The sequence below is a fragment of the Topomyia yanbarensis genome, chromosome 1, assembly GCF_030247195.1.
Source record: "Topomyia yanbarensis strain Yona2022 chromosome 1, ASM3024719v1, whole genome shotgun sequence".
Lineage (NCBI taxonomy): Eukaryota > Metazoa > Arthropoda > Insecta > Diptera > Culicidae > Topomyia > Topomyia yanbarensis.
This window is the reverse complement of record NC_080670.1, coordinates 153,534,361-153,556,694: the sequence shown is the minus strand read 5'-3', so window position 1 is coordinate 153,556,694 and position 22,334 is coordinate 153,534,361. Positions and strand designations below refer to the sequence as shown.

Below are 22,334 nucleotides of genomic sequence, written 5' to 3'. Positions count from 1 at the left end.
CCCCGCTCCTAGAGCCACTTATCGGTCTTTCATTTTGATCTTCCACAAGGGTTTCCATTGGTGTTCCCACTGGCATTTTCATAGGTGATTTAATAGATGCTGTTATAAGTGCTTTCAGATAGCTTCTCATAGCTTCATCAGTAGGTTTTACCATGGGTCCTCCCCAAGAATCTCTTATAGGTCCGTCCATACTATCTTGCATTCCCATGTGAGCCTCCTTAGATTCTATCGAAGGTATAATCCTGGAACCTGTTTTACTGCTATCTACTGGTTCTTTCAAGTGTTCTGCTATAGGTTCTTCCCAAGAACCTCCCATAGGTTTAATCAGAGGTCCTCCCCATAAATCTCGTATAGATCGTTTCACGTATTCTTCCGTAGGTTCTTCCAAATGAGCTCCCTTAGGCATTTCAGTAAATTTCCCCCAAGAGCCTCCCATAGGTCGATTCGCAGGCTGTCCCCTAGAGTCAACCTTATGTTCATCCATATATTCTTCTATAGATTTTTCTACATGCTCCCGCATATGTCCGCCAAGAGCTCCTCTCGTAGAATCACCCCAAGACCAGCGTATAGGTCTTTCCATTAGCCCATGCACAGGCGCTTCCCTAGAACCTCCCATAGGTACTCTTGTAGGTTGTTCCATAAGTACGCGCAGTGGTTCTTCCATACCGCTTTTAGGTTCTTCAATAGCATGTTCCATAGGTTCATCTGAACGTTCTCTTACTGGTGTTTTCAAATGTACTTCCATAAGGCCTCCAATTACGCCGCCCATGTGTCCTGAAGGTGCTCTCGTAGATCTTTCAGTAGATCCTTCCGTAGCGTCATTTATAGGCCCTCTCGTAGATGACATAAAACCACCTGTCAATCCATCCATACGTTCTGCTAAATGTCTTTCCATAGGTAGTTCGAATGATCTTCCCCAAGAGCTTCTGATATGTTCTTCTTTAGGTCCTGTCTGAGAGCCCCCCATAGGCTCTTTCATGGGTTCTTCCATTAATCCATCGATACGTTTTCCCTTAACTTCTTTCCAAGAGCTTTCCGTTGGCCATCCCATAGATCCGCTCATAAATCTTCCATCGAATCGGGTTTCAGCTATTTTATCTGGGTCCTCACTGTAATCCGAAATCCTGGGATAGTGTTTGGGTGATTGCTCTATTGTTGATGCTTCTCCATATTGGTCGAAACTTTCGGAATCAGTGCAAAGTAAACACGGAAGGGTACTTGCTATAAGTACGATCGATAAGATCCAAACAGGGAAAAATTTACAGTTGAGGTATGGTTCCATAGCTTAGATATTTTATCGAAAGATACTCAATCGGTATCACTTTTCGCTGGTTCTAAGCACACTAATGGATGTTGTGCGCGGTGGAAACGGTTTTAACGGGTTGAGTTTACAACCAGCTGGCGTCGAGTGCATAGTTGTTTGTTTTGAATGGCGAATCAGTCAAATCTTTCGAGCAATTTGGTTCGATAATTTTAACTACCAAACTTATAAAAGCTGTTCACAACTTATATAATAAAAGCGTAATGTAAATAAAAATAAGGGATCTCACTATGAAACATCACTAATTACACTTAATCTTCCGGGAATCGTGCTTGTCCACAGAGTTCACCACATTTGGAAGCCCCTGTGAAATCGTCTTTGTGCTCCATTGTGCTTGTGCTCGTTTTGGGAGTCATTGAAACGTGACGCTATGCGTTAGGATCAACTGTCCACACTCTCCACTAATATTTTCATCAATCAACATCACTACCCGAATGAGCCTTAACCTTCCGGCAGTCACGCTAGTGCACTGAGTGCACGCTTCTCTGAAAATCTAGCGAAATTATCTTAGGGCACCAGCGGGTGCTCATTCAGTGAGCCATTTGCGCCACTTCCGGAGGGTTAATTGCGCACAGAAAAATAAAACAACTTTTTTTTCTATTTTTAGTAGCAATGCCTCTTTTTTATTTAAACAATTTTTCATATATATATTTTCTCCACCTTTTCCGTATAAATTACCGTACACCCGATTTTTTCTTGTAAGTTTGCAGTTAGGTAAGTGTACTTTTGTATTGTATTCGTGCATATCGTCACTTTCAGCCAAGCATTCCAGTAATCGTTATAATAATTGGTTTATGCAAACGTTCAATTTTGCCTATATACGTTATTTAGGAATTGGTAGTAGCCTTGCTTTGTTATCAATTTCGTTATTTTCTTACACACAAATTTGGGTTTTGATTTTCGCTAAACGAATATGAGATATGTAACCAATAATATGTATGCGTATAGGTGATATCAGCATCGAATAACTAATCTGTCATTGACTTCACGTATTGACCTCGCGGTTTTTATGTTCTATTATTTTTTAGCTCATAAGTTTGATTAATGCTTTGCTGTTTTCACGACTTGAACGCCCCATTCAAGGACATGGTCAAATGATATGAGAAATTCCTAATTCTCACAATTCATTTCACTCTCATCTGCGGATATGGTAAATGACTTAGAATCAGAACGGGCGGTCGTATGCTATATACACATAATTAGTGCCTTGAATTGATTAGGTTTGATTTTACATAGGTTATCCTCTTAGCAATTAGTTTAGTATACTAGATCAACAGACTTATCCCTTCTTTGTATAAGATTCGAACTGGAATGATTCACAACTAAAGCTTTTGACCAGCATTTTGTTAATTTTTTAGGACAGCTTTTCGTTTTCCAGTTCCAAATTTTCTAATTAAACTAAGCTCTAGAAGTAATTTTTGGGTGGTATTCAACTAATTTACCGTAAAAATAACAGCTCCGAACTGTCCTCTCTACGCAAGAGCATGATTTCACATTGACCTGAGTTTCTGCGGATTTTTGTGTGACCACTGAAATGCATACATATTTTAGTCTAATAATCTAGGAGATTTTGACCCTCACTCAACGTCTTTCAAGGCTGACAACAACTGCTGATATGTTGATGTTCTATTTTACTCAGCTACACAGAGTCTACGCACAAACCGGACCTCACATCCATAAAGGAAAAACTGATACGGGGACGAAAAACTTAATCAAAAGTAATCTCCTGTCTGGGCTGATTCTCATCCCTACCCGCTCGCTGAATTTGATTGATGATCTCTCCCGCTTTCGGTCAGCGTCCGAAATTTCAATTGTCCGGTCCCGGACCCGGTCAGTTCATTGCGGTGACATTCATTGAGAAGACCGGTCTGATTAATGGCATTTCCTGTCAACCGTCAACTGCTCCTGCATTGGACAATCCATTCGATTTAAGTCGTGGCGTGGGTGGAGCATGACTCAATTATCATGTCGTATGGGTTGATAGAAACAAAGTTGGCACTTGTAACCCGATGGCATTAGTTTTTCTTGTCGGTGATAGTGGGTTGGAAGTATACCGAGAAAAAAACTAAAAAAAGCGTCGGAAAATACGAGGAGGAACAACAGAAAATCCCTCGGAGCGCCGCTGCATACAACTTTTCTTTCTACATACAACGCGATTTATCAAACACGGTGAGCGGATGGTGGTTGTTGGTTCGCTTTTCTTGAGGTGAGAGAAAAACTTGGTTGTTACAGCTGCTACAGCTGCTTTGTTTGCCGCCGGGGGAGTTTGTGGTACGAATTAGATGAAAGGGTTTTTAAAAAATGCAACGGTAACTTCGAGCTTAGGTTCCAGTTTAACTGCGGAGGCGCTTGAGCCGATAAAATACTTGAGTCCCGCCGTGGGACAAGATACCTGAAAAGTTGCGATGGGATGTTGGTTTTTATGGATGAGGTGGGACAACTTGTGAGTCAAAGTTTTTTCTTTCTCTCATACTGCAAGACAGCTTACCGACTGCGACGAGTTCGAGGAAATAGCTGAATCACTTTTTGAACGGATTACACGGTGCTACAATAATTTTGTACGTTTCAAGACCTAGTATAGGTTGTAGATCTAATCGAATACAACACAAAATAATGTTTGAAAAATGTGTTATACCCTCAAAACCTTCAATAATAGAAAAAAGAAAACTAATTTTTGCGAAATTTCGGCACTGATACATAAACTGCGCGATCATTTTCCAAGCGGTTCCCAATGTTGTATAACAGTTCAGATGATCTAATCGATCAATCTCTCAGAATTAGAGTTCAATCGATTTTTGAATAAAGAGTTGGCTCAGTCGAGTCTAGTGCATGAAGCCGACAAGTAGTGTTTTACCTCTTATATATCAATCCGAAGTTAATCTAGTGTAGCAAGGAGTGAATAGTTTTCTTTCAATTATTTTAGAATAAAATAACTGGAAATTGCGTTCCTTACGCATGCGCGCGAAAGTGCTGTACAATTGAGTACTGCGGTACCGAATGTCGTCAGTGTACTTTGCCGCAAGTTTGTCACTTAGTGACAAAAGTGTAGTAATAGTAACTGATTGGCGTTACAGAGCAAATATCGAGAATCGTGAAACGCGTCTAGTCTAGTTTACACATCCACAGCCAATACATGTAGGGATCCTAGAAAATTGCAGACGTTCGTCCACAATTTTTCTTGTCATTATTAGGGGAACTGGGGGTAAGACGGACATGTTAAGGTTATACTCAAATAAAACATAGTAAAAGCATATTTTTGTCAACATGAAATACTCTATGTTGTAGCTGCATATGCTGGCTTTCGAGTGCCCAGAGGGATTATGTTACAAAAATCAACAAGTATCTTTTTGAAGGAAATAGAAAACAAAGAAATATCTGCACTTTTTCTAGACTGCGGGTGAAACGGACATATGGTGGGGGTAAGACGGACATGTCGCCGAAAGGATTATCACAATACAAAATATTAAAATTTACTGTTTCTAACGGATGTTTTGGATAGTTTGTGGTTCTTCTTAATATATATGTTCAATTCAAGGTGAAAAATAACGTTTTGGGGTTCAATTTAAAGTTGAAGCAAATGATGTATTTTCTAATATCGTTTTTTCCGTTGTCATAAAGAGAGCTATACAATCAGTTCCAATGATCAGCCAAATCATTTATACAAAACTGGAAAGTTTCATATTAAATACGCAATTGGTAGCATCAGTTCCTCGATTACGCATAGCCAGAATATGCGACCTGCACAAAGTCTTCTACCTTTTCCAGGTCCTAGGAATTCCGTATTCAGCCTCGGTCACATTAACGTGCATCTTGCGCTCTACTACATGTGAGACTTCAGCTAACTGGATGGTTCTCTTGACTGCTAGAATTTCGTTTCTACACGCGAGAAATTCATATAAGGATGAATCAATAGAATTAATCAAGACTGGCCGTCTTACCCCACCAGTACACATATTTTTTAAACGCTTGCACTTATTTACTCGTATAAGAACTTACCTGTTATTTTCCACGAAGATGTCATTTCAGAGTTACATTTTCGAAATAAAAGAAAAAAACGCGAAAAAATTGATTTTTTCCTCGATAAATCTTAAAATCAGAGACGTAAAAATTACTTCCGCACGAAGATGCACTACTAATTATCAATGTTTACTTACACTTTTCGCTTTTAACAATATTAAAGGCCTACTGAGTGCTTCATAATTCAAGGATATCCATAAAGAGAGAGTACTCATATAATGCAATTGAACTTTATATGCTATATGCCTAAAATAACCATGTGTCCGTCTTACCCAACCTGTCCGTCTTACCCACAGTTCCCCTAATGTTTGAGGCACATATTGAATATGACACAAGCATTAAAGCAGCCAGACCAACTGTGCAGCGTACAACATAAAGATGATTCAAAATTATACGGCAATCAAATTATTCATTCAATGAATAATTTAATCAACGGATTGTTTTGAACCTTGAATAAGGAAGAAACGTGGACAACCGTACACAACCGTTTCAATTTGATGGGAGTTTGATAAATCGTTGGGAGTGACTTTGCTAAGAGGGTTAATGTCACTTCTTTGGTCCTAGATTCCTGGGATGGGACAGAAGTATTTAGTCCTGCCCTGGCTAATGAGCCAGGGTTATAGCGCCTTTATTCGCTTTTATCGTGAATCGTGAAACGCGTATAGAAAATGTACGAACGTAAACGGCGAACAACCCTCTACACAACCCATCGTCTAAACTCACGCCGGGCGACGAGCGTGTTAGCCCTGATTTCGCCTAGCCACCTCTAACAATCAGCACTGTGATTTTGGACTAGTATGAGTGATTGAATTATATAAGTAATAGACCAGTTGAATTAATTCTATCCACGAGGTTGCACGTTTTTTTTTACTCCGCTACGTCCCTGCAAGATTCTTGCCCGTCCCGCGAATTTCGGTCTTCGTTCGTCCAAAAAGCTGGTCCTTCGAGCCGAATTTGCGGATTTGGATTATCGGTTACGCGAGTTTTCGTCGGTTATTGTGCATGTTGTACGGCCCGCACCGAAATTCGTGTGTGACAAAACAAAGACCACGTGCACAAGCGGACCGCGAGGAAAACTATTCGTCTACTACAGCCTCGCTTCAAGATGGGCAAATTGCTCCGTAAGAGGAAATCGCATGCCCCACGACTCGAACGAGTCGGCCGTACTCTGGAAAAAATGAAGGATTCGGAACACGTCGAAGCCGAAGATGTCATCACTGAGACGGATAACCTCAACAGCATTTGGTCGCCCTATCTCGCCGTTCATCAGACAATATTAGATTTGGCTGCGGACAACGCCGCTTACGCTTTCGAGGAAGAATATTTGTCGCTCAAGAAGGGTTTAGAGGCGCATAGAATCCACTGAACACGAGGTCACAATCAACCAACAAAATGGTGGCAATACCAGCGTCATCGAAACGCTCATGCAGCAGCAAGTACAGTTTCTTCGAGCAATCGCAAGCAATGCAGGAGCTTCAACTTCATCGATTCCTTCTACAAACAACGAAGTACAGAACGACACTCCATCGCTTCCAGATTTGAGGCTGCCCAGAATGAATCTGCCGATTTTTAGCGGTAACTTTTTGGAATGGCAGTCGTTTTACGATCTCTTCAGTGGATCCGTGCATCAAAATCCATCGCTACGCCCGAGCCAGAAACTGTACTTCCTCAAAACACATTTGGCAGGTGAAGCAGCAACGTTAATTTCACACCTAAATTTGGAGGATGCCAATTACCAACCAGCACTCCAAAAACTTCGAGAGCGATACAACAAACCCCGCGAGATAGCTAATCTGCACATCACTCGATTCTTGAGCCAGCCACATTTGACAGCTTCGTCCCCCTCTGGCTTGCGCTCCCTGCACGATGTTTCAGATGAAGTAAATCGGGCCTTGACAGCTCTGGAACGTGAAGGAAGAGATATTTGGTTAATGCACATCATCTACGAAAAGCTGAATGCGCACACTAAAGAATTGTGGTGCCAGAAAATAGTTGAGCTTGAGGAGGATGCCGTCAACTTTGATGCGTTGTTAAGGTTCATCGATAATCGAAGCTCCGCTCTGCAATCGTCGCAACGCTCCCGAATTTCCAGCACTGCTCCAAACAGCAAGCCACAGATATCAAAGCCTCAGTATAGACCATCTTCTGTTCTTGTGGCCACAAACCAAATACAATTAAATTGTGGCATTTGCTCGAAACCAGGCCACCAGCCGTACCAATGCGATATGTTTACACACACTAGCTCATCTGACCGATTTTCTATGGTTTCTAGGCACTGTTTGAGACATCATAGTGGCGAGGCGTGCAAGGCTGGTTCCTGTCGAAAATGTGGTCAGATGCACCATACTCTACTTCACAACGCCTTTCAACCCGCAGCACAGTTCACATCGACCCAAGCACCCGTTTCTAATCCTCCTCAAGCCCTCATTTCAGCCATCAATTTAGCCGACCATCTCGATGGTACGAATGTGCTTCTCTTGACAGCTACCATTGATGTTTTCGATAAATATGGTCGCCCCCATTCCGTTCGCGGAGTGCTCGATTGCGCGTCGCATCTCAGCTTCATCAGGAAAGATTTATGCGATCAACTCGGCATTGAAAAATCCCCCATCAACCTAGACTTTCAGGGGATTTCATCCACAAGCGCACACTCTAGTATGGAAGTTTCAATTACAATTACCTCCAGATGTTCGCCCTACTGGGCCAATGTACCCTGCGCTATACTGGATCGAATATCTGCCGATCTTCCACTATGCCCAGTGAACATCGACGATTGGCCAATTCCGGATTCCGTTTATTTAGCTGACCCGCAGTTTCATAATCCCGGAAGAGATAGCGTGATTTTGGGCCTTCAGCCATTCCTTGAGCTACTGGAACCTGGGCGAATTAACCTTGATTCCACCGGTCGGCTACCTATTCTTCAGCACACGAAACTAGGATGGGTAGTTTCAGGTCGTTACGAGGAACCTTTACATTCGTCTCCGGTTATCTCCACCTGCCTAATAACCTCTGTAGACAACCACCTTTCTCGGCAGTTGCAGAAGTTTTTTGGAATAGAAGAGTACATGCACCAAGGAGCTCACTTCAGTGAGGAGGAGAAGGCCTGTGAGGCACATTTCGAGCTGCATGCCATTCACGATAACGCCGGTCGATTTCAAGTTCGTCTTCCTTGTCGCGAAGACCCTACATTGCTCGGGGAATCTCGCAACATCGCTATTAGGCACCGAGAGCAAATTAAACGAAAGCTAGTTAGAACTCATCTGCTTATGAGCCAGTATCACTGCTTTCTACGTGAATATCTCGATGCTGGCCACATGTCTCTCGCCAAAACACCGCATCCGCATCATTGTGTCCTGAAAGAATCTAGCTCCACTACAAAATATTGCGTCGTGTTAATGATTGGTCCTGTTCTCCAAGATTCGCTTATCGATATTCTGCTGCGATTTCGATTCCCAGTAGTAGCGTTAACAGGTGATATACAGCAGATGTACCGTATGGTACAGGTGGCTATGGAAGATCGCGAATACCAGCAAATATTGTGGCGATGGAAGGCAGAGGACACCATTGATGAGCACACACTGAACACTGTAACCTACGGTACGAAAACGGCGTCATACCTTGCAACGAAATGCGTGCAACAGCTGCTTAACCAGTATGCAAGGAGTGCCTTCACCGTGGTTCAGAAGACATTGAAGGGGACCTATGTTGATGAGGTTTTAACTGGTGCAGACTCTCCGGAAGAAGCTTGGCAGTTGAGGCGACAGCTTTCAGAAAAATTTGCGTCCGTTGGATTCCATTTACGGAAGTGGGCGTCCAATTGCACAGCAGCCCTAGAAGGAGTACCTAAAGCGGATTTGCAAATAAGGAACTAAATGGACACGAAACCATCAAAACCCTCGGAATTCACTGGCAGCCGTGCAGCGACGAGTTTCTGTTCTCATATCAGCACATAAGATCCTTCAGCCCTCAAATCACATAATCTTGTCACAAATCGCCAGCCTGTTCGACCCCCTGGGCTTGCTGGCCCAATCATCATCAAGGAAAAATTAGTGATGCAACGATTGTGGAAGCTGAAGGTGGACTGGGATGAAACTCCCCCTGGTGAGTTGATCAATGACTGGTTAGTTTTAGTACAGAATCTGTCGGTTCTCAATTAATTTCAGATACCTCGACGAGTCATCAACACGCAAAGGCCATTGCGAGTCTACCTGCACGGCTACAGTGATGCTTCCGAGAGGGCAATGGGCGCTTACATCTATATTCGCTCAGTCGATGAAACAGGAAACTATTCATCTCATCTTCTTTGTGCTAAATCAAAAACCGCACCAATCGGAAACGGAAGGTCTACGATACCTCGCTTAGAATTGTGTGCTGCGGTAATATTAGCTCGTCTCATCAACAACGTCACTGCAACGCTGTCGATACAATTCCACGAGATTCGTGCCTATAGTGATTCACAAGTGGCTTTGGCATGGATAGCTGGCGGTGCCTCAAGATCGAAGACATACGTCGGAAACCGCATGGCGGAGATCGCAACCCTCTTGCCATCTGAAAATTGGTATCACATCGGCACTCACAGCAATCCTGCTGACATAATATCTCGTGGTGCTCTCCCCGTTGGTTTACAAGGAAACATCCTCTGGTGGCACGGCCCAGACTGGCAACACTCGTTACCGCTTCCAGAACTCAACGTCGCACAAAGGCAGCAAGTCGATCGCGAACGAAAGTCGGTGACAGTAAGTCTTATGATAGTATACGAAAATTGCTTTTTGAATGAGATGTTAGCTCGATACTATCCGAACAAACAAATGCTGCTGCGAGTCACCGCTCGTCTTTTAAGATTTGGTTCCCGCCGTCCTGGACGTTTGACAGCTGGGGAGCTGGACCATGCCCTTATGATTTATGTACGACACACGCATCAGAAGCACTTTTTGAACGATATTAACCGGTTGAAGGAAGGCAAGAGCGTACACCGTGGAAGTTTTGTCTACTTGTTGGATCCTTGTTTGGATGATAATGGTCTCCTCAGGGTGGGCGGCAGGCTTCGGCAATCTAAACTAAGCTACGACATGAAACATAAGCTGCTATTGCCACGCCACTCCATTCTGACATCTCTAATATTACACGACGAACATGTTCACAATCTGCACTGTGGACCACAAACCCTGCTGGCTATTTCTCGACGGTGATTCTGAATACCCTAAGGAATTAGCGCAGCTCGTAAAGTTTTTCGACAGTGTATGACTTGTGCTCGGTTACGGCCACTACCCTTACGACAGCAAATGGGGCAATTACCATCCGCTCGTATAGAGCCACAGCCTCCGTTCTCAATAGTCGGAATAGATTATGCTGGTCCGGTGAATACAATAAGTCGCAGAATGCGCGGTGTTGCAGCAAGTAAGGGCTACATTGCCTTATTTGTTTGCTTCGTCACTAAAGCGGTATCGTTAGAAGCAGTTTCGGACCTCAGTACATCATCGTTCCTGGCGGCGTTTTCGAGATTCACCAGCCGTTACGGTTTACCAGCAAAGGTGTACAGCGATAATGCAACAAATTTTCGAGCCGCAGCAAAACAGCTGAAAGATATCGCTAACCTTGTCAACTCTTATGAACACCAGTCAATTGTGGCAGATTTTCTCGCCGACAAGGGGGTGGAATGGAATTTCATTCCGCCACATTCACCGCACCACGGCGGACTCTGGGAAGCTGGTATTAAAGTCGCGAAGCAGCTGCTATCAAAAATTTCAGGTAATTTTACGTACACGTTTGAAGAACTATCGACTCTTCTAGCACAAGTTGCGGCATGTATGAACTCGCGACCCGTAACACCCATCTCCAATGACCCAATCGATCCGGAACCCCTGACACCTGCTCATTTCCTGATCGGGCGACCCTTGACAACAGCACCTGAGATCAACCAACTCGAACGCCGTATCAGCTCTATGGTGCGATGGCAGCGAGCATCGCAGGAATTCCGTGCGCGATGGCAAAGAGAATACGTACGATCACTTCAAGCGTTTACGAAGTGGCAGAGATCATCAGCCAACGTCAATGTCGGAGACTTCGTACTTCTTGTAGGTGAGAACGACAAACCGAAGCAGTGGCCACTCGCACGGGTCGTGGCAGTTCATCCAGAACCTGATGGGTTGGTCAGAGTGGTATCACTGAAAACCCGTAATGGAATTGCACAGCGAGATATTCGAAGAATTCGTTCGGTGCCAATGGACAGCGATGAATTCGTTCCAGGGCGATTGCGTGAGGATATTCCGGACGTAAACGTAAACGGCGAACAACCTTCTACACAACCCATCGTCTAAACTCACGCCGGCAACGGCAATTGGGTGTCGGACGGGTCTGGAATGGTGGCAATCTGTACAACGGGAAGGTTCCCGGTTCAAGAGGTAATACACCCCTCCGCCGAGGGTGTGGCGATTGCCAAGATCAATGGTGTGTTCTATTGCAGCTGCTACGCCCCACCAAGGTGGCCAATAGAACAGTTCTACCAGATGATCGACAGGCTCTCGTCGGACCTCGTGGGCCGGAAACCGGTAGTAATAGCGGGAGACTTCAACGCTTGGGCAGTGGAGTGGGGCAGCCGCTGTACAAATAGCAGGGGTCAAGCGCTAATGGAAGCGTTTGCGAAACTCGATACTGTGCTAGCTAATGATGGCTCCGCTAGTACATTCCGTAGAAACGGAGTGGAGGCGTGGATTGATTTGACCTTTGCCAGCCCGAGTCTGGCTCCAGGCATGGAATGGAGGGTAGACGAAGGCTACACCCATAGCGATCATCTAGCAATCCGCTTTAAGATTAACTATGGTGTGCAGCATCCGAGGGCGGGAGATCCCTGTCAGGTACGCGGGTGGAAGTCCAATCACTTCGACAGCGAAGCTTTCACCGCGGCCCTGGGACTGGAGGCCAACACCGACAGTCTAAGCGGGGATGCGCTGGTAGCTGTTCTATCACGCGCGTGCGACGCCACTATGCCGAGAAAAACACTGCCAAGAAACGGTAGATGCCCGGTATACTGGTGGAGTGCCGAGATTGCAGCTCTACGGTCAGCCTGTCTCAGAGCTAGACGTAGGATGCAAAGAGCTCGCACCGAGGATGCAAGAGAGAACCGCCGTGAAGTGTTTCGAGCTGCGAAATTAGCCCTTAACAAGGCTATTAAAAGCAGCAAGAGAGCGTGTTTCGACAACCTGTGTGAGAGTGCCAACGCGAATCCGTGGGGTGACGCCTACCGGATTGTGATGGCCAAGACCAAAGGGGGCTCCTCACCCTCAGAACGGTCTCCGGACCGGTTGGCAACGATTATCGAAGTACTCTTCCCGTCTCGAGCCACAAGCCCCTGGCCACCTGCACTACGAGACAGTGCGGGCACGGCCGAAATGGTGGCTCCAGTGACGAACGAAGAACTACTCGCAGTGGCTAAATCCCTAGCAATGAACAAAGCTCCAGGGCCGGATGGAGTCCCGAACAACGCTCTCAAGGCAGCGATCATAGCGAACCCGAACATGTTCAGGCTAGCTATGCAGAGATGCCTTGACGAGTGCCGTTTCCCCGATAGATGGAAAAGGCAGAAACTGGTGCTGTTGCCGAAGCCCGGGAAGCCGCCAGGCGACCCATCGGCGTACAGACCAATCTGTCTGATAGACACGACTGGCAAACTGCTTGAGAGGATCATCCTCAACAGGCTCACCCCGTACGCGGAAGGTACGGACGGTCTGTCAAGCAACCAGTTTGGCTTTCGGAAGGGTAAGTCCACAGTGGACGCTCTCAACTCAGTGATAAATACTGCCGAGATAGCGATCCAACGAAAAAGGCGAGGTATTCGATACTGTGCGTTAGTGACACTTGACGTGAAGAATGCATTCAACAGCGCAAGCTGGGATGCCATCGCGCTCTCGTTACACCGGCTTAGCCTACCGGTGGGTCTGTACCGGATCCTGGAAAGTTACTTCCAAAACCGCGTACTGCTATACGAGACCGATGCCGGTCAGAAAAGGGTTCCGATTACCGCCGGAGTCCCGCAGGGCTCGATCCTAGGCCCGGTGCTATGGAACCTCATGTATGACGGGGTTCTGAGACTGAAGTTCCCTCCTGGGGTCAAGATCGTCGGCTTTGCCGACGACGTAACCTTGGAGGTCTACGGGGAGTCAATTCCTGAGGTAGAACTAATCGCAGAACATGCGATTAGCACGGTGGAGGAATGGATGAGCGCGAGAGGCCTGGAGCTCGCTCATCATAAGACGGAGGTAGTTATCGTCAACAACCGCAAGTCGGCACAACATGCAGTTATCCATGTGGGAGAAGTCGCGATCACTTCACAGCGAAGTCTGAAGTCTCTCGGAGTCATTATAGACGACAAGCTGACCTTCGGCAGCCATGTCGACTATACGTGCAAGAGAGCGTCGACTGCTGTTGCGGCACTATCGAGAATGATGTCCAACAGCTCAAAGGTGTGCGCCAGTAGACGTAGGTTACTGGCAGGCGTTGCCGTATCTATCCTCAGGTACGGCGGCCCGTCATGGTCAAGAGCACTGAGGGTAACCAGTTACCTACAGAAACTGGAGAGCACCTACCGCGTGATGTGCCTCAGAGTGATATCTGCCTACCGCACGGTATCACACGATGCATCCTGCGTGATAGCGAGCATGATGCCAGTCGGGCTGGTCATTCGGGAAGATGAGGAGTGCTTTGAGCTACGTGGAAATAGGGGAGCCCGCGAGCGCACCAGGGTGACCTCGGTCGCCAGATGGCAGCGTGAGTGGGACAACTCCTCGAAAGGTAGGTGGACCCACCGGCTGATACCTAGCATATCGACCTGGGTGGGAAGACCCCATGGGGAAGTTCACTTCCACCTGACACAATTCCTGTCAGGCCATGGCTGTTTCCGTCAGTACCTCCACAGGTTCGGACACGCGGAGGTCCCAGTCTGCCCGGACTGCCCAGGTGTAGATGAAACTGCCGAACACATACTGTTCGTATGTCATCGGTTCGACGTCGAAAGAAGAGCAATGCTTGACGTCTGTGGCTGGGACACAACCCCGGATACCCTTATTCAGCGGATGTGTCAAACGGTGGAGAAGTGGAACGCAGTCTCGGCTGCTACCATCCAGATTGCCAGTAGGCTACAGGTAATCTGGCGAACCGAGCAACAGACGGCGGGCACGGCTAACTAGTGATTGGTTAGTTGGAGCGAAAAAGGCCAAGCGCAAAATAAGAGAGTGAATGGTCTGTTCATGCCGAGGTAGGTTGGCGCAGCGAATGGCAACCGCGTAAGGGGTAAACCCAGCCACCCCGAAGCAAGACAGAAGAGTGAGTGTATAGGCGTATAAGTGGACTGCCTCATGCCAAGACGGGAGGGTCGTAGCGTAGTATGTTGGAACTAAGCTATCGATGCCTCATGGCGTGGCCGAGGAGTGAAAGGGTGAGCATCCAAGTCAGTCTCACACTGCATGTTAAGGGTGAGCATAAAAGTCAGCCTCACAGGTTGGTAGAGGCTAGCACAAAAGTCAGCCTAGCAAGGAATGAAAAAGGTGAGCACAAAAGTCAGCCTCGCATGGTATGTCAGAAGTGGGGCCTAAGAAAAATGTCCCACATGGGATGCCAGAGGGAGTGACAAAGGTACAATAGAGTGGCACGATTGAGAGTGAATCAGGTGATAGGGTGAGCACCCAAGTAAGCCTCACATGGATGGGTAGGGCGAGCACAAAAGTAAGCCTAGCAAGGAATGAGTAAGGTGAGCACACAAGTCAGCCTCGCATGGAACGTAAAAGGTGAGCACAAAAGTCAGCCTCATGTGGGAGTGTTTGAGAGTGAATCAAAGTGTGATTGAGAGAGCACCCAAGTAAGCCTCATACAGGATGTATGATCGCGCGAGTGAGAGTGAATGAGTACATTCAGTACAGCCATCCCCCCAGAAGTAATACCGAGAGGTAGTTCCTGGGAGGAATGATGGCAGAGCCCAATGGAGTTTAGTCGGTATTAATGGCTGGTCACCATTTGAGTCCGACACGCCCCCAGTGCACCCCGTGTGGTAGATTGGACCCTACCGTTAGCACGTGTACTGGGCTAGGACATAAAGGTCTTCTCCATTGTAAAAAAAAAAAACTCACGCCGGGCGACGAGCGTGTTAGCCCTGATTTCGCCTAGCCACCTCTAACAATCGGCACTGTGATTTTGGACTAGTGTGAGTGATTGAATTATATAAGTAATAAACCAGTTGAATGAATTCTATCCACGAGGTTGCACGTTTTTTTACTCCGCTCCGTCCGTGCAAGATTTTATCTTGTCCCGCGAATTTCGGTCTTCGTTCGTCCAGAAAAAATTAAAGAAAGCAGAATTAATTCCTAAGTTAAATTGGTTATCCAAACCGCGTGTTTTGGTGGATCGCGCCAATTTGTACCCTTGACTCAATCCATATTGATGAGAGGAGAACAAGGAGAGCGATTATAATTATATCCAGCAATACAGCATCCTATGGTGTATCACAATATCAGTGATCAGGCCTAGTGAATGCTGAAACTGTGAATCTGCTGAATGTGAGGCAATTTAACGGTGAGCTACTGGTGGAGAGCCTTTTGTGACGATCGAACAGTGAGCAACTTTTGGGAGATTCTACGATGGACATTCACTCGTGAAAAGCATTCTGAAAATCTCCATGTTGTTGGATTATAGAGAATTTCACTAAACCGTCGTCATCTTGGATTTCAACACGAATGCCAATCTGTCAACATCTGGGACGGTACGTGCGGATAAGAACAAAGGTAACGTCACATGCAGCAAGTCCATTTAAGATATGTGGGGCAGAAAGTATGGCTGTGAGAGACGAAAGATAAAATTCACAAAAAAAGAAAAAGAAAACACCTATCCTGGTCAAGAACATTCCTAAATTACCTATATTGCAGAGGTACGGGTCACAAGGAGTTTTCAAGGTTCGTCTTTTCCATTTTCTCTAAAATCATCTGAGTCTTTTGCACTCAAAAGAACTTTTCACGGGGATACTTTCGAATCTGTAATTGTATTAGTGTGATTGACGATTTGTTTTCTTTCACCTGTCATAATGTTGACATAGGGGAAGGAAAACAAATCGAAAATAGTTTATCGGCCGGATTAATTTTGTGATACAAACTAGACAACTGGAATTTATAGTTATCATCCAGGGAAAGATGTGCGAAGAGAAATGCAGACAAAATGGCAGCCTTCAGTACCATTGCTAAAAACTAGAAGTGCTCCCAAAAAAGATCGATTAGCTCGGCTGGCTCTATAATCTGCCAGTTTCACTGGCTTAAGATGGCGTCTCCTCATATCTTTCACTGGAGCATAACTAGGTATTTCACGTCTCCGGAATAAGTTTTGCGCCGTTTTAAAATCCTGATTGCTCGGTACTTGCAGCAATCCAGCCTTCATACTTTTTGCAAATGGTGCTGCTCACCATACAATCCCCTGGAAAAGTTTCTTTCACTTAAATTTTCTAAATCACCCACTGGAGAGCTTATTAATGCGCACAGCGCACACACCAATCCAACAACTTAATAGTAATAGTAATCTTCTTGGATCACAGCGTGGCATTCCGATGGAACAAAGCCTTCGGTTCGCTAATGCCCCGACGACCTGCGATTGGCGGTGTCTCGTCGCAGTCTGCTCAGTCTAGTCCCCGATGATGTTTACGCCGACCGAGAGTTCCCCGGAGAAAGAAGTTTGCCGGACACCGATTCTTCATTGATTTTCGTTATATTTCTCTTGGGCAAACCGGTAGGGTGCTGTAGTCGGTCCGGTGATTCCGGGTAGAGTGTCGCATCCGGGTCGTTGGCGCCCCGGCGACCCAAACCTGGTGCTCTGTCGCTGTGTACTCGACTAGTCCCCGGCGGTGGATCTAGCCTACTTCGGCAGTAAGTTTCCTGGCGGTAGTTGCTTGTTGTTCATCAGGCCATTTCCAGTGTAAGGCGGTCATGATCTGCGTCACCACCACTCTGTTGACCGCGTTCCACGTGTTTACGTTGCTCATCATTATGTAGACGACATAATACGGGTTGATATCCGATCGTTTCGTTTCAACTATCTCCCTGAGCGTCGCTTCGAACCTCGGACATTTAAAGATCACATGCTCCGGTGTCTTCTCGACGTTCTGACACTCCAACAGGAGATGTGTCTGGTGGGAGTTCACCCCTTCGTTCATTCTATTGACCCATGTCGACAGATTTGAGGTGAGCTGGTAGGTCCACCTTCCCTTCTCCGCATTATCCCATTCCTGCTTCCACGTCACCATCGAATCGATTCTCGCCATCTTCCTCACGTTTTTGGTGTTTCTCAGATCTCTCGATATCCTCCGCCAGGGTGATGCAAATGGAAATCATCCCGGCGATAACGCATACTGCTTCCGACGATATTGTTCAGTACGCACTCGCGACTTGTACAGCTATCAGCCGGAACGTCTAATTCAACTTTTCGCTGTTCCGCTTAGTTTTCAGCGCCGCACCCCAGGCAAGAATCTCATATCGCAGTATCGATGACGAACCCCTAGATAGCAGACGTCTCGTGTTGCTTCCCGGCCGGCCATAGTTTGGCATGATTCCTCGCTATTGCGTTCGTTGCCTTCGCCGACTTTTCGCAGGCGTAGTCGATTATTACTCCCACTTGCGTCAATGTAAGCTACGATGCAATCACGTGCCCAATTTCCTTTTCGCTTCTGTTTAGATTCCTTTTCAGCACTCTCGAGTACTTCAGAATAGCATACACTGTCGATACTACTTTGCGGAATCCGAACTGCATCGTGTGCATCCTGTTACGGATAATTCTTTAAAAGAGTTTTACCAGTGTATCCAGCAAACATTTAGGCGTATACGAGGCCGGATTGCTCAGTGGCTCTTCTAGTTTTAGCAGCAACACCAGCTTCTGTACCTTCCACATTTCGGGGAAAGTTGCCTTCATCTAGACACTTCAGCAGCACTATCCTGAACATGTCCGGATATGCTAGGATCGCAGCTTTCAGCACCACGTTTGGTATTCCATCCGAGCCTTTCTTTGATTTCAGTAGCTTTGATGCTCCTGCGAGCTCACCCTTTTTCTTTCGCCAGTAAGCTGGACGCCGTGTCCTGCGTGGCTCCCGTTTTCGCGACATTGTGGCGCCGCAAGCCTTGATGTCGATGATGGACTTCTTCGCATCTCTCCGCAATGTGCTAACGGAACCTTCATTAACGGAACATAAAGATTGTAGTTCGCTTGCGCTATAGTTGCAGCCCGCACCCGCAGCCGTAGCACCTGCGGTACACATATTTCCTGGACGTCGACTATTTTTGTCCTCCTTCATCCGGGGCAATGTGAACCTTTCCAGCGCCGACTGAGGATGGCGCATTCTCGCTGGTTCTAAACGCCTTCCTCAATTTTCTCTCCAGATTTTCCAGCTGAACTGACCAACTCTATTTGATGACTCCGAAACTGTAGGTTAACACGGGGACAGCTAACGTATTGATTTCTCTGACTTTATTCCCCGTGTTCAGGAAAGACTTCAAGATACAGTTCACTTGGTTCAAGAACGTTATTTCGGAGCTTAAGCTTGATGTCGGTGTGGCGAATCCCGGGGAGCTGCAGGAATCCGATTTACTGATATGAACATGTCGGCATTTCTTTAGGCCAAAAGCCCTGCCGATGTCGCCACTAATTCTTTCGGCTAGTTTGATGACTACACTCAGTCGTTCTGTCGAGTCAGCATAGATCTTGATATCGTCCACGTAGAAAGTATGGGACGTCTCTTCTGGTGAGCTTTCTCTATACCTTATCTGATAGTCATGCGGTGATAGTCATTGAGGTGTCCTACTGAGAACCCAAGACTACAGGATCAACATAATACATCTTGATGAGGAACGAGTGCGGTATGGAGTTGTATGTCTTCTTGTTATCGATATAGGCCAGGTTCCGGTGGTTACACACTACTTCTCCCACATTGACTGCATCGAGGATGGCTTGATCTTTTCAATCTTGTGTGTTTTTCTTGCATCCCTTCTGCTCCTCTGTCAGGATGCTATTCTTCTCATTGTGGGCCCTTACGTATGTAGTGATGAAGGTGTTCATGATCTTGTGCAGACTTGTTAGACAGGTAATTGGTATGTCCTTGGGGATGACAATTGTAGTGCCACGGGTAATGAAATCCGCCGATAAACGGGGTCCACGTAACGCCCTATTTCTAAGATGCAGCGTACCCTCGCGTACATCATTGGTTTCGACGGAGACAGCTGACATCTCATCGATTTCTTCGCCTGCACATTTCTCCTCGCGCCTAATCCTTCGCGATATTGTACGGGGACCTCCCAAATACAATATACGGGGACCTCCCAAACATCGCTGATATCCGGTAGACCTTCGCTGAAATTGGGCTTCTTGTGGCGGATTTGGTCATATAAGAATAACGCCTTAGCCATTTTGATAAGACACTCCGTTTCTGCATTAGTGCGTCGTGTTCTTTCGTCAGCCTGCGAGCTCCCAGCATGCGAAGCTCAGTAGGTGCAATGATAGCAGCAGAGTTGTTCGAGATCCGACTCTCCAATATCCGCTACCTTGGAGGTATTAGCTTTTCCCTGTAATGTTGAGACGGGTCGCCTGTAGGTGTAAGTCGGTATCGTAAACATCTTACGGTTGCCACTGCAGCACAGAATACTTGCAGGTTCTGCACAACTTCCAGGTGAATTGAGAGCATTCGTCACCTGAGGTTCACAGGTCAACTTAAAAGAATACTGCCGTTTCGGTATCCTAGGGCGCGACATTGGATCCGTGTCGCGACATTGCGCAACCGCTTCATCCACATTAAAGACCAAATCACGTAGTAGCTAACAAACAAGGGGTGGGTCTTCTGGCAACGTTTCTCTTTTTCCTTTTTCTTAACGACTAATAGTGAATCAATTTTTTGTTTTTACCTTGTAACGAGCGAGACGATGAAGAAAGAAAGTTTAGAACAGCGTGGAAAGGGTCATATGAGCAAACTTAGAGTTTACTGACTACGTACCCTTTGTGTTCTACCGCTGGAGTCAGTATCGTCTTGAGTACTGTGGCTCTAAATATTAAAAATACTTTTTCTTCCAGTCCCTTGCTTTAAATATACGTTAAGTTTATTCAAAACAGGACAGTTAAAACAGGATTGCTACGGCTCTGGCCGATCTGGGAGAATGTAGCTATTGGATGCCCGTTTTTCCACACCTTCTGTTCCGCCAAGCAAAGTTCTTGCAATGCTACGACCTCAAAATTGCTAGTTGCGAGCTCGTCGTGCAGAATCCGGTCGATCCGCTGGAAGCGACTTACAGTTCCAAATTTCCAATGGCACGTTTTTTCGTCGCATGACTGGATTGTTCAGATCCGTACGCAAAGCGGCTGCTTGTTAGACCTGCACAAACCTCCTATCTGGTAGGAGACTTCTCGCTACAGGAGGCGACGATGGCCCACAAATTAACCGTTGTGTGTCCAACAAAAAAGCAGGCCGACATGGTATCCGGATACCCGCAAACTTAAAAATCCATTGCTATGGCTAACTGATTTAGAACACTTTGGATGTCTAGAATCTGCGAAATTGTACCCGACGGATGCATCTGGTCCATGCTATCTCAGTAAACAAACTAATTGTCATAATATAGTAAAGTAGGGACAAAATGTATTTTGCAGCGGTCTTTTTTGTTCAGTTGAACCCAATTGAATGATAATGCCGGTGGAAATGAATCCTAAAATGTGTATCTGCTAAGACTCTATTCGCAATAGCGTCTATTCAACATCGATTGTATAATTTCACATTAATTAGTATGAAAAATAATACTCTATTTCGTAATAAACGCGTACGACATTTATTTTTATTATTCAACCCCAACTAAAGCAATCAAAAAACTTCATATCACCCTGTAAACTCATCAGTCACCCAGCGGTCCCAACACAGAAAAACAACCTGCCTACAGTTTGCCGGTTCAGTTGAAATCCTCACAAACCACCACCACCACCATCACTAGAGCCACCGGAACATTTTCCCACAATTTGTTCTTCATCAAACTGCCATGATGTTAATTCAGTAGCTGACCCCCTCCCGGCAGCAGTCAGTGCAAAGGCTAGACGGTAGACAAAAAAGACCACCTCCACCCACCCGTTGATCGCTTCGTGCCAGCCAAGTAACCCACCCACCGAGCGAGCAGAATATTTTTTGTTGCTCATATAACTTCTCAGTCCTTCCTCAGCATCACTATCACCTTCGTGGCGCTTTTTATACTACAGTCTTCTCAGCGCAGAATTTATTTGCTACACTTTGCTTCGAGCTTGCATCCACCCACCCGTTCCTACAAAGTAGCGGCAGATTCTCCTCGGTTCTGGGCTGCAACCTTTTCGGTATCCCTTCAGCTCACAGCATCTGCTGCGCTTGGATGTTTGCTTTTTTGTTACATTAATATTATTTACAAATTATTTCAAACTTTTAATAGAGTTTCTCTCCTCCTAGTCTCTTAGTGTTCTTCCTTCGCCTCTGCCAGGCTCACGAATCACTCCTCGGTTCATGCTCGATCATCAGCTCTTTTCGCATTACTGGCAAGCGCTGACTCAGCTGTGTTGCATTTTAATTTCCGCAAACTTATTCGATTCAATACAAGCGGGCCAATTTGCAAAATAAAAAATTATACACGCCCTAACTAAAACAATCATTCTTGCTTGTCTAGTGCTTAAATAGCTACAACCCACCCAGTTTAATGCCATTGAAACTCTGGCTCGTCTTAAAATTTGGTTTACTTTCTGGTTTTATCTACTCATTCACTATAATTGTTTGTGATATTTTTTTGTTTGTTTGTTTCTGTACACTGGAAGCATGCTGGATAAGTTTTTGCGCTGCCGGCACCTCACTCATTCACATTCAGGCGTAGGTGACCAAACTGTCCTCGTCGAAGGACGAATCTTCCTCCTCGGACTGCTGCCGACGTCTAGTTGTGTTTCCAACTATTAGCTGTAATCAAAATGAAGAGCAAATCACGAAATCAGT

At 45.9% G+C, this 22,334-nt stretch overlaps 3 protein-coding genes across 5 annotated transcripts in view; 2 read left to right on the top strand and 1 right to left on the bottom strand.

The window, feature by feature from the left end:
• The first annotated feature begins 6,762 nt into the window (after positions 1-6,762).
• On the top strand, positions 6,763-9,210 carry LOC131676018 (uncharacterized). The gene has a single exon (XM_058955143.1). It carries the CDS (start codon positions 6,763-6,765, stop codon positions 9,208-9,210), a length of 2,448 nt encoding a protein of 815 aa, XP_058811126.1.
• A 180-nt stretch (positions 9,211-9,390) lies between these two features.
• On the top strand, positions 9,391-10,527 carry LOC131676017 (uncharacterized). The gene is made up of 2 exons (XM_058955142.1): positions 9,391-9,458; positions 9,531-10,527. The coding sequence occupies exons 1-2, from the start codon at positions 9,391-9,393 to the stop codon at positions 10,525-10,527; spliced, it is 1,065 nt and encodes a 354-aa protein (XP_058811125.1).
• A 3,872-nt stretch (positions 10,528-14,399) lies between these two features.
• The window catches only part of LOC131677903 (carbonic anhydrase-related protein 10), a 319,983-nt gene continuing 312,048 nt past the window's right edge, over positions 14,400-22,334 (bottom strand). For all 3 annotated transcript variants that reach the window (XM_058958004.1, XM_058957995.1, XM_058958014.1), the window contains one exon: positions 14,400-22,298. In XM_058958004.1, coding sequence (XP_058813987.1) covers positions 22,276-22,298 — 23 coding nt within the window. In that variant the 3' untranslated portion in view covers positions 14,400-22,275. The remainder of the gene's footprint in view (positions 22,299-22,334) is intronic.

Excerpts from the sequence above, each read along its gene's own strand:
- LOC131676017 (XM_058955142.1), top strand. The coding sequence starts at position 9,391 with ATGCAACGATTGTGGAAGCTGAAGGTGGACTGGGATGAAACTCCCCCT. Across the intron at positions 9,459-9,530 it reads GGTGAGTTGATCAATGACTG|GCCATTGCGAGTCTACCTGC; the intron begins GTTAGTTTTAGT and ends CAACACGCAAAG.
- LOC131676018 (XM_058955143.1), top strand. The coding sequence starts at position 6,763 with ATGCAGCAGCAAGTACAGTTTCTTCGAGCAATCGCAAGCAATGCAGGA.